Here is a 15,767-nt window from a genome sequence, read left to right as displayed (position 1 = left end):
ACCATCTGTAGAATGTGTTGAGCCCTCACCTTGGGTGGCAAGAACTTCCCCAAGGGTGTGTCCAACACAGCCCCGATGTACTGGAGCTGTTGGGAAGGTGTCATATGTGACAACTTGAAATTGAGTTAGAAGCCCAGTTTGTGAAGGGAGTGGCAGGTGACGCTGAAATGATCCAAGGCCCCCCCCTTTCCTGAGATGCACTGCCACCCCCACCATGAGCTTGGTGAACACCCTCAGGCGGAGGTCAACCCGAATGCAAGGACCCGAAACTGATGCGAGCCACCAACTGCAAACCTCAGGTATTTCCTGTGTTTGCGATGTATTGGCACATGAAAATAAGCATCCTGCAGGTCCAATGACATCAACCAATCCTGGAGCTGGAGGGCCTGATTGATCTGAGAAAGAGTGACCACCTTGAACTTGTCCTTCCCGAGGAACTTGTTCAAGCATCGTAAGTCTAAGATGGGTCTCAGTCCTCCGTCCTTCTTGGGAATCAAAAAATATGGGAAATAGCAACCCTTGTTCCTCTCCACCACAGGGACTGGTTCTATAGCGCCTTTCTGAAGCAGGGTCAATATTTCCCACACATCTGAAGTATTGGTTCGCCACTTTTCTAGATGCTGAGACAGCCTGCTCCCTACCGGCGAACAGTGACTCAAGGCCTCAGGCGGTTTTTAGGCGGCTGCTGCAGTGCCTGATGGCAAAGAGGCTGATGCTTGAGCAGCTTTGGCACCCCTACCTCTTCCACCATGAGGAAACTTACATTGGCCCCTTTGACTGGCCATTCCTCGCACCCTTCCAAATGAGGCGTAGACACAAAAGGATCCACCCCTCCATTGTTGTCCCCTAGGACGCAAAGGCTGAGGTTGCCTAACAGCAGCGCCCAAAGACTTGGCAGCTGCTTTCGAGGTCTGCAACTTCTCAAGGCTCTCGTCAGCCTTGCTGCCAAACAGATGAGACCCATCAAAGGGCATGTTGAGAAGACCAGCTTGCACATCTGGGGCAAAACCCAACTTCTGCGACCACAGAAACCTGCGCATCACGGTGCTCGTAGCCATGGACCTGCTTACACTATCCGCAGTATCCAACCCGGACTGAAGGGATTCACACGTGGCATCCTTGCCATCCTGAACAATAGCCAGAAAGTCATCCCTTTCCTCCCCTTCGGGAATATGCTCAGCCGCTAACTAAATGCAATTCCACAGAGTGTGCAAAAACCTTGCTAAGGCACAAGTAGATTTGGCCAATTTTAACGTCATACTTCCAGCAGAAAACACCTTGCATGCCCATCCATCCATTCGATTATCATCCCCATCAGGAGGGATTGTAGGGTGTGCCGCCTGCTTTGAGGTAGCCGTAGCTGCCTGGACCACCAAACTCGCTGGAGTGGGGTGAGTGACAGGTAGCCAGGGTCGCTACTAGATGGGCGGTATTTCTTCGCCAGAGACTTGTTCACCCCAGAGTAGCCTCCGGCGCGTCCCAATTTGCAGCCATCCTTTTCTGCAGAGCCATATGAAATGGCAACAAAGGGTCAGTAGACGGCCTCTGAACCAAAATAGCTGTAAGATCATCCTGTTCAAAGTGCACAGGAAGCCTGCACCACTCCAGATACTCCACAACTCTAGACATGAGCCTTTGATATGAGGAGTCGGCATGCTCCCCTGGGTCCGACTTGCTGAACTCCAGCTCAGGGGAAGTGTCAATATCACTGGCATTGTGCAAAGTTTGACAAAGATCCTCCATCCGACTCTCCTCTGAAATGAGGCTATCTGGAGCATTATGGGTGCCATAATGGAGACCAAAAGGGACAACATCCTCATCGGATTGTTTCTCTTCCTCATAGATGTCAGTGAGGGACTTAAGAAATCTTAACCTCTTATCAGCTACAGGCCTTAAAGTCTTAAGGAACAAGTTACTTACCTGTAACTGTTGTTCTCCAGCATGGGTCTGGCATGGATTCACATGCTCATGAATATTCCCCGTCGTCAGGCTGGGAATCCTCGGTAAAGAAAAAACCAGTATCAGTTTCGTTTCTGATCTGTCTTTCGTAGTAATAACCAATCACTGGTCTCTGCGTCATACTGACCACAGCCAATGACTGCCCTCTACCTAAGCACCGCCTCTGGCAGCCATCTTCAGATTTGGAAGCACGTGAAGTGGCAGTATGACCAAGTGAAGAGCCGCAGAGGGGTAGGCGGGAGGGTTCGCATGTGAATCCATGCCAGACCCATGCTGGAGAACAACAGTTACAGGTAAGTAACTTGTTCCTTCTCCAGCATGGGGTCTGGCATGGATTCACATGCTCATGAATAAAGAATACATAGCAGTACACACATGCACAACCACGGGAGGTGGCAAAGGCTCAACATTAAGCATCACATCAACTCAACATTAAGCATCTTACCTCCTCACCAGGCTCACCTCAGGCGAACAGGTTGCGCAGCACTGCTTGGCCGACCCTGGACTCCTCCCTGGAATCCCGGTCGACGCAGTAGAATTTCGTGAAGGTGTGCGTCGACCTCCACGTAGCAGCCCTGCATATGTCCAGCAGGGGCACACCAGATAGGAACGCCGTGGTAGCTGCGATCGCTCTGGTGGAATGGGCTCTCGGACGGCCAGGCAGCGGTCGGTTTGCCAACCGGTGACAGCACATGATACAGCCGGAGAGCCATCTGGAGATGGAAGCCTTCGAGAGAGCCTTCCCCTGATTGACAGGTCCAAAGTTCACAAAGAGTTGTGACGTCTTCCGAAAACCCTTCGTGCGGTCCACGTAGAACTTCAGCGCTCTAGCTACATCCAGCGAGTGCAAAGTCCTCTCAGCCGGCGACGAAGGCGACGGGAAGAACACAGGTAACACCAAGGGTTCGTTGAGATGGAAGTCCGACGGTACCTTGGGCATGAAGGAGGGGTGCGTCCTGAGCACTACCCTTGTGTCGTGGAAAGTCAAGTACGGGGCCTTGCAGGAAAGGGCCTGGATCTCTCCCACTCGTCGTGCGGAGGTGATGGCCACAAGAAAAGCTGTTTTCCACGACAGAAACTTCAACGGGGCCGAGTGCAGAGGCTCGAACGGAGGTCCCATGAGCTTGGTCAGCACCACGTTGAGCTCCCACGCCGGGGCCGGAGCCTTCACCGGCGGGAACGATCTGAACAGTCCCTTCATGAACTCTTTCACCAGACCACAAGGACGTCCGCCCCGTGGTTCTGGTGTATCTGGAGATCGCAGCAAGATGAATCTTGATGGACGCGTGTGCCAGACCAGATTTAGCCAGCGTCAGCAGGTACGGCAGTACTTGGGGAGCCGTAATCCGTAGAGGGTTAATCTTCTGTGCGTGGCACCAGACAGAGAACCTCTTCCATTTGTGTCCGTAGCATTTAAGAGTCTCTGCAATCGGCCGGTATGTCGTATCCTCCAAACTCTAGCGCTGCAGGAGCCAGGCCTGCAAGTTCAGCGACTTCGGGTCGTGGTGGAGGATGGCGCCTCCTTCCCTGGAGAGTAGATCCGCGTCCGCCGGCAGCTTGATCGGCGGGGACGCTGACAAGTCCAGAAGGTCCGGGAACCATATCTGCCTCGGCCACGCAGGTGCGACGAGGATCATCCTGCACCGTGACCTCTTGAGCTGGTTGACGAGCCGGATTAGCAGAGGCAAGGGAGGGAACGCGTAGAGGAACAGGCCCTCCCAGGGGAACGAGAAAGCATCGCCCATGCTCCTCGTCTGGGGAAACCTGCTGGCGAACCTCCGGCACTTGGTGTTCGTCGCCGTCGCGAACAGGTCGATCTGGGGTGTGCCCCACTGTCGGAAGAGGCGATCCACCAGATCCTGCCGTAGTTCCCACTCGTGGCACGAGCGCAGCTCCCTGCTGAGTGAGTCGGCGATGGTGTTTTTTATCCCTGCCAGATGAAACGGCACCAGAAAAATCCCTTGGGCGACGGCCCAATGCCACAGGTCCTGCGCCTCCTTGGACAGCGCTGGGGACCTGGTTCCGCCCTGTTTCCTGATGTAAAACATGGTGGTGGTGTTGTCGGTGAAGATTCTCACCACCTTGCCCTTGAGGGACGGAAGGAAGGACCTGAGGGCCCAAAACACTGCACGGAGCTCCAGGACGTTGATATGCAGGGACTTCTCCGTCGGGAGCCAGAGTCCCCTTGCGTGCAGATTTTCGGTGTGCGCTCCCCACCCTTCCAGGGAGGCATCCGTGGTCACAGTCTCCTGGTGGGCTGGGGTCTGGAAGTCCATGCCCGCCGTCAGATGCGCGCGGGTGCCCCACCACCGTATCGCTCGTCGGAAACTCTCGTCGAGCTTGATCCTTTCCTCGAAGCTGCCCGTCGTCTGGATCCAGCGCGCATCCAGGAATTCTTGCAACGGGCGCATCCGGAGCCTGCACATGGGAATGAGGTAGATGCAGGAAGACATCATCCCGAGGAGGGACTTGATGGACCTCACTTTGGCCGCGTCGGCCACCAACATCCGTTGCACCTTGCCCAAGATGGTCCTGGTCCTCTCCTCCGACGGGGAGGCCAGAAGGGACACTGTGTCGAGCCTCGCTCCCAGAAACAGTGCGACTTGCGCGGGCACCAGGTGGGATTTGGCGTAGTTCACGGAGAATCCCAGGTCCGTGAGGAGTTGGACGGTCCTTGCCGTGTGGACCACGGCGAGCTCCCTCGTCTTGGCGCGGATGAGCCAGTCGTCCAGGTAGGGGTAGACGTGAATCCCCTCGCGGCGCAGCTGCGCCGCCACCGGTGCGAGGCACTTGGTGAATACCCTGGGTGCCGACCGTAGTCCGAAGGGAAGGGCTTTGAACTGGTAATGACGCCCTTGGACCACGAATCTGAGGAATTTGCGGTGCCCCTTTAGGATGGGAATGTGGAAGTAGGCATCCTCCAAATCCAACGACGATAGGAAGTCTCCTTCCTCCAGCTGACCCAGGACGTGCTGGAGGGTGACCATCCGGAACTTCTGCGCCTTGATGAACTTGTTCAGACGTCGCAGGTCTAGGATGGGGCGCCATCCCCCTGTCTTCTTCACGAGGAAGTATCTCGAGTAGACTCCGGAGCCCCGAAGCCTCTTTGGGACGAGTTCGATGGCGCCCTTTCTGAGCATCGCCTTTACCTCCAGGAGAAGTTGAGGGACGTGAAGTTCTTTCCTGGCCACGGGGGGGACGCGCGGGCACCTTCTTTGAAACTCGAGCGCGTGGCCCCGGGCCAGGGCGTCCAGCACCCAACGGTCGGTGGAGATGGACTCCCACACGCTGACGAAGCCCGCCAGCCGGCCTCCCACCGGGGTGCTTCGGTGGGGGCCCGACCCCACGGCCGGTTCAATCCTGCTTGGACGCGGCCTTGCCGCCTTGACCTCCTTGGCGACGACGGCGGGGTCCGCTAGACTTGCCTCGTCCTCTGTAGGCCTCTTGCGACGACGAGCGGGCCGCTTGACGGTAGGAAGCGAAACCGCCGCCGGAACCTTTGGAGGCGCCCTTGCCTCCGCCGCTCCGAAAGGGCGTCCGTCGTTGCAGGACTCCAAGGGCCCGGGCCGTCTCAGTATCCGCCTTGATGGCCTGAAGGGAATCGTCCACTGTCTTCCCAAACAGGTTGTTCCCGTCGAAGGGCATGTCCAGGACTCTGGTCTGGACGTCCTGCCGGAAGTCCGTAGCTTTGAGCCATCCACGACGTCGAAGGCAAACGCCGTTGCCCAGCTGGCGGAACCCAGTGTCGGCGATGTCCGTCGCCACGGTGATGGCGTGGTCCGAGGCCACCTCACCTTCCTGCAGGATCTCAAGGGCCTCCGCCCTCTTGTCGTCCGGCAGAAAATCCAGCAGGGGAGCTATCTTGTACCAGAGCTCCCTGTCGTAGCGGGCCACGATAGCCAAGGCGTTGGCCGCTTTAATCGTCGTCGCTGCCGACGAGATGACTCTACGTCCCATAGTATCCAATTTCTTTCCCTCGCCGTCCGGCGGGGAAGTCGATGTGGAGGCCGCACCCCCCCCCGCTTTCTTCCTGGCTGCCGCGGAGACGACGGAGTCCGGGGTAGGCTGCGCCCGGAGGCATAGGGGGGCCGTGTCCGGGACCCGGTACTTTTTCTCGTACCGGTCTCTTCTAGCTGGCGTCGTGGAAGGGTTCTTGAGGAGGGAAAGGCCCTCATCCCAAATGTCGTCCAACAGAGGCACTGCGAGGACCGTCTTCCTCTTGGCCTCGCGCCGCTGATAAAGGAAGCCTTCCTTTTTCTTCTCCTCAGGGCAGAGTTGGAAAAGCTCGGAAGCCCTGGAGATCATGGAGTGGAAAGATCCGATCTCGTCGGGCGGAGAGGCCCTGGTGGGAGGCGATGACGGAAAATCCTCGTCGTATGCCTCGTCGTCCGTACCCGTCGCTGCCGTGTCAGTCCCCGTATCATCCCCTCGGGTGGACGGGGAGGAGGGCTGGAAGGGGCGCGACGGTTGAAAAGGAGGTGGTGGATGGATCCTTCTTTTCTTGGTAGGGGGAACACCAGAAGGTCCCGGTTCTGGATCCCCCGACGGGAGAGGTTCCTCTGTCGGTAACGGTAGCCTCGCCCTTATCTCAGAGCATAAGGACTGTATGGCCAACAAAATGGCCGCCGAGTTGTCTTGCGGCGCTGGCAGAGGGGAATCCGACGGGCGAGCAGGGGCCCCGTCGGTATCCTCGACGATGTCGTCGTCGTCACCTGCGCCGGGGTCCATTCCGACGGGCTGGCCTTCTTCCACGCCTAGGCCGTGGCTTAAGACCTCGATCAGCTCCTCCTCTGAGGCTGAGGCCGACTCTACGACGACGCCCTGCCCCCCCTTCTTCTTCCCCACGGAGGGTTTCACGGGGGTCCTATCGATGGGCACAAAGGAAGACTCCCTCCGAGGAGGCAGGGAGATTCTGGGCCCTGAGGTCGCCACCACTGGTGCAGCCACCACAGGCTGAGCCAGGGCCGCCGCGACCGTTTCGATAGAGGGCTTGGTCGGATGGATCAAGGCCTTCACCACCTTAGGTGCGCTCACCGCCTTATCCTTGAGGGAGGGGGCACTGCCACGCTCCTCCTCTGCCTTAGAGCTCGACCGGGGCCTCTCCAGGAGCTTCGCCGGGTGCTCGGCCTTCCTATTACCCGACCCAGAGCGTTGGCTCGTGGTTGATGGTGCCGGGGAGGGTGCGCCCTGCCTGGCGCCCGTATAGCCCGACCGTTCGGCGCTCCCGGTGCCAGCGGACTCGCGGTGCTTGGCCTTATGTTGGGCCCCCGTCGCCGGGGCGCCCTCAAAGGTCTTAGAAGACCGCTCGGATTTCTTCTTCTTCTCGCCAGACGGGCTCTTACCCTCCAGCCAGTTGGCGAGACGTTGATGGCGGTCCTTCATGGTCCGTTCCGACATGTTGCCGCAAAACGCACAGTCCTTTTCCACGTGCGTCTTGTCCTCATGAAGGCAGTAAAGGCAGAAAGAGTGTTCGTCCTCCTTGAAGACGTTCTGCAGCTGGCATCCAGGGCAGACCCTGAACAGCTTTCCGGGCGTCGAGCTTCCCTTCTCCTGGGCCATCTCCGAGACCGGGCCTGAGAAGCTTCTGGAGTCCTCCGAAGTGTAGCTCGACGAATCTTCACCCTTGAGGGGCACAGATGAATCCGACACGGGTCCCCGTTGATCGGATGTAGGATCGGTGGAGCTTGAGGCTGAGTTTTTTGTGAAAAGCGCGAAAAAATAGCACTAACGCTCGAGAGCAATAGCACGAGGATCCCAACACATGAACGTGCGGTAAAAATCTGAAGATGGCTGCCAGAGGCGGTGCTTAGGTAGAGGGCAGTCATTGGCTGTGGTCAGTATGACGCAGAGACCAGTGATTGGTTATTACTACGAAAGACAGATCAGAAACGAAACTGATACTGGTTTTTTCTTTACCGAGGATTCCCAGCCTGACGACGGGGAATATTCATGAGCATGTGAATCCATGCCAGACCCCATGCTGGAGAACAGTAGCCTTCCTCGGAGGGTCTACTTGCACAGAGGGACATTCACTGAAAAAAATTGGCACCGATGGCGTCAACGGCATCAAGGGCCCGACCGGGTTTGAAGACCCGACAGGCGCCCTGACGGGCATGGCACCTATGACGTTGATGCCTTCAAGGGCTTCGAGGGTGTCAAAGGTTTTGCCGGTTTTACCGGAGATAAAGACTTTGACTTGGCAAGTCTTGAGTGATCTTTTGATGCCTTGTCCGAACGGGGCCGCAAAGGCTCCCAGTGTTTATCAAGCCGTTTACCCGGGCTCGAAGGCGTGCTGCGAGTATCCGGGTGAGAACGTTCCTTGCCAGCTTTGTTAGAAGGCGCGGGCAGAACAGTGCCATGTTTATCAAATATTTTTATCATCGCTACCCGGAACGCATCGCACTCCGCTGGGGTCGATGACTTGGACGAGCATCCTTATGGGGAGCCACCCGAAGACGACGAGGACAGCGACCGATGGTGCCGCTTCCTGGAACGCCTCAACGAGGACAAGTGGCGGGAACCACTCCTAGAGCGTGACCACTTGGACTTCTTCTGCCGGGGAGAGTCATCTCTTGACTCGTCGGTCGAAAGTTCAGCAGGCTGGGATTTACGGGGTTTGGATACCTTTCCTATCTTCAGTTTCACCTTACGTTCCAGCAAGGCCTTAGCAGTCATCCGTATCATGGCTTTCGCCGAGACACCACAGACAAATTTGATGCAGATCTGTGATCGACATCTCGGAGCCACAGTCTCAACACTTCTTAAATCCAGACTTCGGGGTTGTCGGAGTAGAAGATGAAGACATAATCGGAACTTCACAGTAAGCACGAGGCGCGCCTAGTTTAATAAAGCAAACAGGTTTGCGGAAAAAACAGAACTGAGGCTACGGGCGCTGTGCGTGGTACTTATAACATCCGTTGAGGTCACCCTCGACGGAGGCCTTCGAGGGACATCGACCCGACGCCATCGACACAGGGTGCTCTCTATTTCCGAAGCAAAGATGAGGAATACGTTGGAGGACACAATCCATTTGAATATACATTTATTATCAGAATATCATTCTGCATTTACAGAGCATTCAATATTACAGATAGTACATATGGTGTGCTTTCCTCAGGACAGTATGGAGCAATGGAGAGGAAGGCTTGTGCCCCTTTGGCCAGTCACCCCCACCCTCCATTGGCCTACCACGAGCGCCTCTGACTGCGTGGCAACAGATAAGATTGTATCCATCAATACCGAGGTCTTTAACTGCCCAAGTTTCTTGCAGCCTGAAAACAACTAGTTCTAATAAGTGAGTTACCCTCAGAATGATTCATGAAAGAGTTATATCCTCTGGTATTCCAACATATCCATTTGAACGCCGTTATCTTGGTATAAGGTCAATTGACTTCAAAAGCAAGCCTGCCTTTGTTGCCATTACTGTCAAAGTGATTGATTTGATCAGTCTTCTATATTCCATTCAATTGCTTTGCGGACCATCTCTGGGGTTTTTGTGCAGATTGATTCCTCATAGGTATCAGTTCTTTATATTTCATTATAAGATTAAAACCCAAGTCAAATAGTGCATCTGTACAGAAAAGTGGTTATGGCTGCGGAAGAAAGTTCCATAAGTGCCCAATTGGTTGTACTCTCCCATTTAGGTAATTCAACTCTAAGGAGGTCCCCTTGTTAGTTGTAGTCGCAAGACAAGTAACACGACTATGTGGTTAGTAATTGGGGAAGATTTAAAAATGGGCTGTCTTCTGTTGGATTTAATTCTTTAAATTTGGCCAAGGTGCTTAGTTTATCCCACATAATACCTTTCTTGCTGCATTAGGGACACGCTTGTCTCTATTACTAGATTGTGTGAGGATTTTGTCAGCTGATAGTCCTTCCAGAGGTATGTGTCATGACTTTAGTATTTTTAGTAATTTGTTGGGAATTTGCAGTGCTGGGAATAATATCTAAAGGTTGTGCTGTTCTATCTGAGCCAGTGTTGTTCAGTAACTACCAATCTAGCAGTCCTCTTAACTCAACCTGTCTAATTTTGCCATTTTCCATATCTCGGGTAATAATAGAATTAGAGGTGCCAGATGGTGAGCTCATTTCTGGGGGCTCAGTGAGTACCTGCTCATCTGGCTTTTAAAAAAAATATTTCAATCTTTTCAGACTTGAAATAACATTCAGGATCGTAAGGGACCTTGGCTGCTTCTTTATTTTTGGGCTAAGCTTTTGTGCCACCGAGTTTTCCCATCATCAATATCGCATGACAGAGAGTATCAATGGCATCCTGTTCATTACTGGCATATATTATCGCAGAATCTTTTGCATTACTCGTCATGGTGACCGGAAGTTTTACTTGTGGACAGTCAGCCGCCTTTTTCATTTTCTGCAGCTTGTAGGCAGGGATTATATGTGTGAAAGTTATATCCTTATCCTTATCTTTAATTGCAGTATTACAATCAGTAGTATCTGGCTCATCGGACCCCAACATTCCTACCACGTCCTGATCCAATCACGATTTTATACCTTGTTCCTCAGCCAAATAAATGCATAGTTGGAATGATGCTTCAACTTTTTCAAGTGCGGACATCGTTGTGGAGTACAGGCTATCCAAATTAGGCTAAGGTAAGTGTTCGATATAGAGACGTGCATCTCCTCCTCTGATTCATAGATAGAGCTATCGGTATCCAAATCTAAACCCACCAAGTTGGGACTGGCAGACAAATTTGTTTGCGTTATGTGTCCCGATTCAGCGTTTCCCATACCCAATGAATTCCACTTCAGGTTATTACACAAATTAAGAAGGGATCTATCCTTATCAATGTTAAATGAGTGAAGCGTGTAGCTCATGGAGACCTTAACGGGGGTCATTTCCACCAGGCTAAGTCTGTTTGGACCTGGCTCCAACGCAGGTGGCAGGATTTTTGGGCTAAAAAAAACAGTAATAGCGCGCAGGCGTTGGTTTGCATTTCCCACAGCACTCCTAGGATCAGGTCTGCCCTTTTTTGCTTTTGGCTCTTTTAACTCTGTCTAGCTGTTTCAAGGGGCTCTGCTTACTCTTGCCTAGTCTTGCTGTCTCAATTCTGAGTCCTACTCATCGCTGCTTTCTCTGTTGCATTCTCCCCGTTCACCAGAACAGTGATTGTTTTACCCTGTCATGGATCTGTAATCAAGGCTTACGAATTGGTTGAATGGCTGGTCGCCTAGTAACAGAGAGGAGTGTGCATAGAAAAAGCACTTCTGTACACCAACGGCTGGCCCTAGAAAGCAAGCTCAGCTGAAGAGAGAGAGCATGCTGTCTCCAGTAGATTCACCCAGCCACCCAAACACCAAAACACTCAGCCTCACTCTGCCGAGGCTCTGCCACAGGATGGGCTTATATCAGCCTGCCTTCTTCCTATCAGCAGTAGAAGGAGAAAGCAAACTCCAGTCTGCAGCACTTTCAGTGTCCGTGACTGCTGCTACCAAAAACAGAGCCTCACTCCCGGTTCCAGTTCTTCAAGTCTGTGACATGAAATTCATAAAGCATATATTTTTTTTTACTTATATAAAATGTGGATCTTATTTATATAGTGATTTCAACCTTAGCTATCAGGATAACAGTCAGGATAGTAGAAATCTCAGAATCCTCATCAGTAAAGAAACGACAGAAGGGTGGGATTTCTGAGGCCTCGAGCTGAAAAAATCCAAAGAGACCAGTGTGAACCTGCAAAGCCTTGGGGAATATTTATCGCTCTGTTCCCATTGTACCGAATGCAATGAGATTCTTAACAGTGTGTAGTGAACTGCCGCATCATGCCTCTGAATTACAGAAACCAATTTAAAAAGTGTTTACATTCTGAAGTCGCTTTTACATTATCCAACACCTTCATTATCTCTACGGAAGTAAGGATTACTATAATCTGCTTCAGTCTGTAGCTGTTTATCAAACTCATTTTGGAATCTAATGAAAGAAAAATGGCAATCATTGTTCACCTAATTCACAGGGCATTACAAGCTAAATAAACACTGAACATTGTGGCTAGAAGCGTAAAAAGTTATATCTCAATCTCCTTCAGCCCTATTTTTATGGACTCACAGCAAATATATTGAAATTCCCTCATGAGACAGCATAATTGACATTATGATAATATCACAAAAAGCCACATAGCATGCGTTTGCCCTCACCTCTTGTTCATGCTCGATCCTCATGCTGGGATTTGCATTTACTTCAAGTAATACAGGTTTCAAGTTTTTCATAAGAAGGATGTCAAACCCCAAAATCTGAAAGCAATAACCGGGACAAATCATCAATGTCAATGTACTGCGATGGCATCTTTCTCCACTATTGGCTTGTGGTTAAAGCTTTAAAATGCACAGCTATCCTACAATGTGAAAAAACCAAATCAAAGAATTATATACTAGTATTCTTGTGTGGTTAGACCCCTTGCACCTGGGCGCAGTGGCTCGTTGTATCCAGCATAACATCGTTTTGTAAGGAGCCATTTCGAAAATTCAGTTTCATCATCATACAATGCTACAAAATGTTTGTAGTCCCCTCCATCCCCTGAACATATATTTTTAGAAGCATGTCATGTAAAAATATGAATGTTTATGCCAACCCCCCCCAAACTACCAAACAACAAAAGAGGCATGTTCGTGAGAACAGTGCTTGAGGTAAAGCGAATGCCAACACAGTTTTAAAATGTCTATTTTCCCACTAAGGGCCATATTCTGAACTCGTGATAAAAATCGTGTGCAAAGAAGAGATTCGTCCCTCCAGTTTCCAGCACCACCATTCTGAGGTGGATAATAGGTGGAAGGATTGGAGATGTGCTTTCATGCAGCAAAAGCTGCTAAACTATCTCGTTGTGAGATGAACGTGCGCCAGTGACACTACGAGCATTTCTTTAAAGATTGCCACTTTTCTAACTTGCAAAAGTGTCCTTAAGCTTTCAGCAATTTAGAAATGGGTGCTGCAGTCTGGGAAATGCTATTTTTTACATGCAAAAGCAGGTCTCTGCCAGGGGAATCCCCTTGCAGCAGTCCCAGTCTTGCATTGTGGTAGTTATCAGGGCCATTGTCAGGCTGTAAATCTGGGACATGCAAAAGTGAGGCTTGTATGTCCCTGCACCAAATTCCTACTTTTAAGGAAAGTGTTCCTCCATTAAGGAAGAACACTCTCCTATTTGTGCATGCCCTACAGACTCGTGTTTGCCCATTTAGTTTAAATGCTAAAAATGATAATTATATTGCCAGAAAGGGTTCAAAACCAATTTCAATTCTTCTTCCAGGCGCTATTGTAAGTACCAAACATGTCAGAAGTAAGACAGCATTATTTATTTTCCTATGCCTTTTGTCGGCATGGTGTGATGTTTTTAAGTCCAATCACTATATAGAGTAAGTCATGCTTCATAGTGTTTTAAGGACCTCTGTGTGTAAGCTGTATTCTGCAGTTCTAATGAAAGCTGCCCTTCAGTTATATCTCAAATTTGCACTGTTCTTTAATGAGACTAGGCTTTATATGGCCTTTGTTTCATTTTTAAGAATTACTTTTTTGACTTATTTTCTTTTTTTTACAAATGGGTTGCCCCCCTCCAGATAACTCCACGCCCACCCTGTCTATCCAGTCAACAACCTTCTCTCCCTTTTCCTAATTTTTTCACTTTTTTTGTAACAGATTTTATTGGGGTTTTCTGAAACTACAATGAGATAGGTATTGCCTATATAGAATACAATATCACAAGAACTGCATTTAGATAGTTAACTTTAAAAGAGAACGGAATGAGAGGATACTTGCAAAGAGCTACATGCAACTATACACGATTCTTTTATAAACAGTCGAGTTGAATTCTGCCAGACAGGATCCAGGAGATTTCTCTGATTTTAGAAGACCTTCTCCTTAGCAGATAGTGCAATAATATTCGAAGCCAGTTCTCCCTGGAGGACTTTGCAAGAGTCTTGCAGAGACATTTACTCATGGGGAGGACAAGGAAGAGTTACAGAGGAGAAGGATGAGTATGATGGAAAGCTTGCCCCTGCGGAGAGTGGAGGGGGTGAGCATGTCCATTCTCTGCAGAACTTTGGCCCGAAAAGGTGGAGAGTTTAGTGAAACGCCAGAGCGTGTGAGATACGAAATGTGTCTTCAGCACGACAGGGGAGACAGGAGAGTATTAGGCTAGTTTTAAACAACCTTTACCGGCGTCCTGTATTGATAGAATGCTATTCTCTGTAAAGTGAAAAGTAGCAATAGGTCTAGTTTCATGGTCACTGCACCTGTGCATATTCTATTCCATAACTAATGGAATTTAGACACCTTGCACTCCTAGTATGAAGGATTTTGTTTGTGTAAAAAAGCTGGATTTTATGTCTGTTCAGCTAGAATATTTTTTGTAATTAAATGTGCAGGGGAGAAAAACAACCCTGGCATTTGGGTTATGAATACAGTAGAACCAGAATAAGTTCCCTATTTGGGAACTCCCGTCCCCTGCACACTATCTATGGCTAGAAAAGCCCAGTAGTTTAAGAATCTCAACAACAACAAAAAATCAATTAAAGTATAGTAGTCACATAGCATTCTATATAGAAGAATAGAAGAAAGCACAGTTAAATGAAAATTATATTAAGGAAAGACATTAGTTAGACTTCACAGAAGGTTTTCAATTTTTCTCAAAACAATTTATTATTCCATACAGGTATGCCTAATGCGTTTCGAGATACATTCTCTTCATCAGGGGCTGTTTATTCATTCCACTTTCAAAATCTATAAATGCAAAAGGAAATGTAAACATATAAGTCAATTAAATTATGTCCCATAAGTTTAAAAGTGTGCAAATAAACATATCAGTCTTAATTTGTGAATACAATGGTAAGTCTGGTTAATTTTTTGTAACAGTAAATACTGGAACACAAATGGTCTTTTGTTTGAGACATGCTCTGCTAACTAGAGAGCTGGCTAATTTTTATGGTGAACCTCTGGTGAGTCAAATATACATATACATATTAGTATTTAGGAAGCTTTAACCAAGTACGCATCTACTATGGAAGATAACCTAAATAGGGCTTCATGTGCAGTGAAGGTTAAAATAGAAAACCAAAAATAAAAGCATACCATGTGCTCATCATGCAGTAAAATATCCAAATCAGGTAAATCCAAATGTTTTTAACTTTTTAACTCCATGTGTCATGAGGTATTCGAAAATTCCAAAATATATATGTAAAACATGAGATGTATTCATGTTAATGTACAGAATGATCCATCTAAGTAAATGGATGAGTGTAAGGTAAATCAAAGGCACTTACTAATATGGAATACTCAGTGCTTAAAGTGGGCCGGGGCCTGCCGGGGCCGGGCCCTGGCAGTCTCCAAAAAGTGGGACTGAGCCGGGGCCCTGCCGGGGCCCCCGTCCATCCGCAACATTGGCGGAATGCATTATCCCGTCGCGGCCGCAGCCGCGACGGGAGATGCGCCTGCCATGAAGTCAGGCGAGCCGACAGAAGAGGCAGCCAGCCACAGCGACGCTGTGACTGGCTGCCACTGCCGTCAGTCATAGTAACTGCCTTTGGTGACCCCTCGCGCGAGAGGTCACCAGAGGCAGGTACTGTCCCTTTGTTTCCCCAGGTCGCCGAGGCGTCTTTAACCCTCGGCGAACCTGGGGATTCCTCGACGTTTATAAAAGATGGCTTTGAAAGTACACATTTCAAGCCATCTTTTATAAAGCTTTTGACGGACAATTTTGTCCGTAGTCAAAGCTTTATAAAAGATGGCTTGAATTGTGTACTTTCAAAGCCATCTTTTATAAACCCGAAATCTTTAAAAAAAAAGATGGCCTGAAAACTAGGCA

General features: G+C 50.0%; 1 protein-coding gene across 2 annotated transcripts in view; it reads right to left on the bottom strand.

Moving 5' to 3' along the window:
• Positions 1-15,767, bottom strand: part of TTLL11 (tubulin tyrosine ligase like 11) — a 1,410,454-nt gene that overhangs the window by 645,447 nt on the left and 749,240 nt on the right. For both annotated transcript variants that reach the window (XR_011268496.1, XM_069609505.1), the window contains exon 5: positions 12,112-12,207. Coding sequence is in view for 1 of the 2 variants with exons in the window: in XM_069609505.1 (XP_069465606.1) it covers positions 12,112-12,207 (96 nt within the window). In the remaining variant the exon portion in view is untranslated. The remainder of the gene's footprint in view (positions 1-12,111; positions 12,208-15,767) is intronic.

This window comes from Ambystoma mexicanum, chromosome 8, assembly GCF_040938575.1.
Source record: "Ambystoma mexicanum isolate Mex_15411 chromosome 8, UKY_AmexF1_1, whole genome shotgun sequence".
NCBI lineage: Eukaryota > Metazoa > Chordata > Amphibia > Caudata > Ambystomatidae > Ambystoma > Ambystoma mexicanum.
Note: the sequence above shows the minus strand (reverse complement) of the source record. Positions and strands in the feature narration are given on the sequence as shown.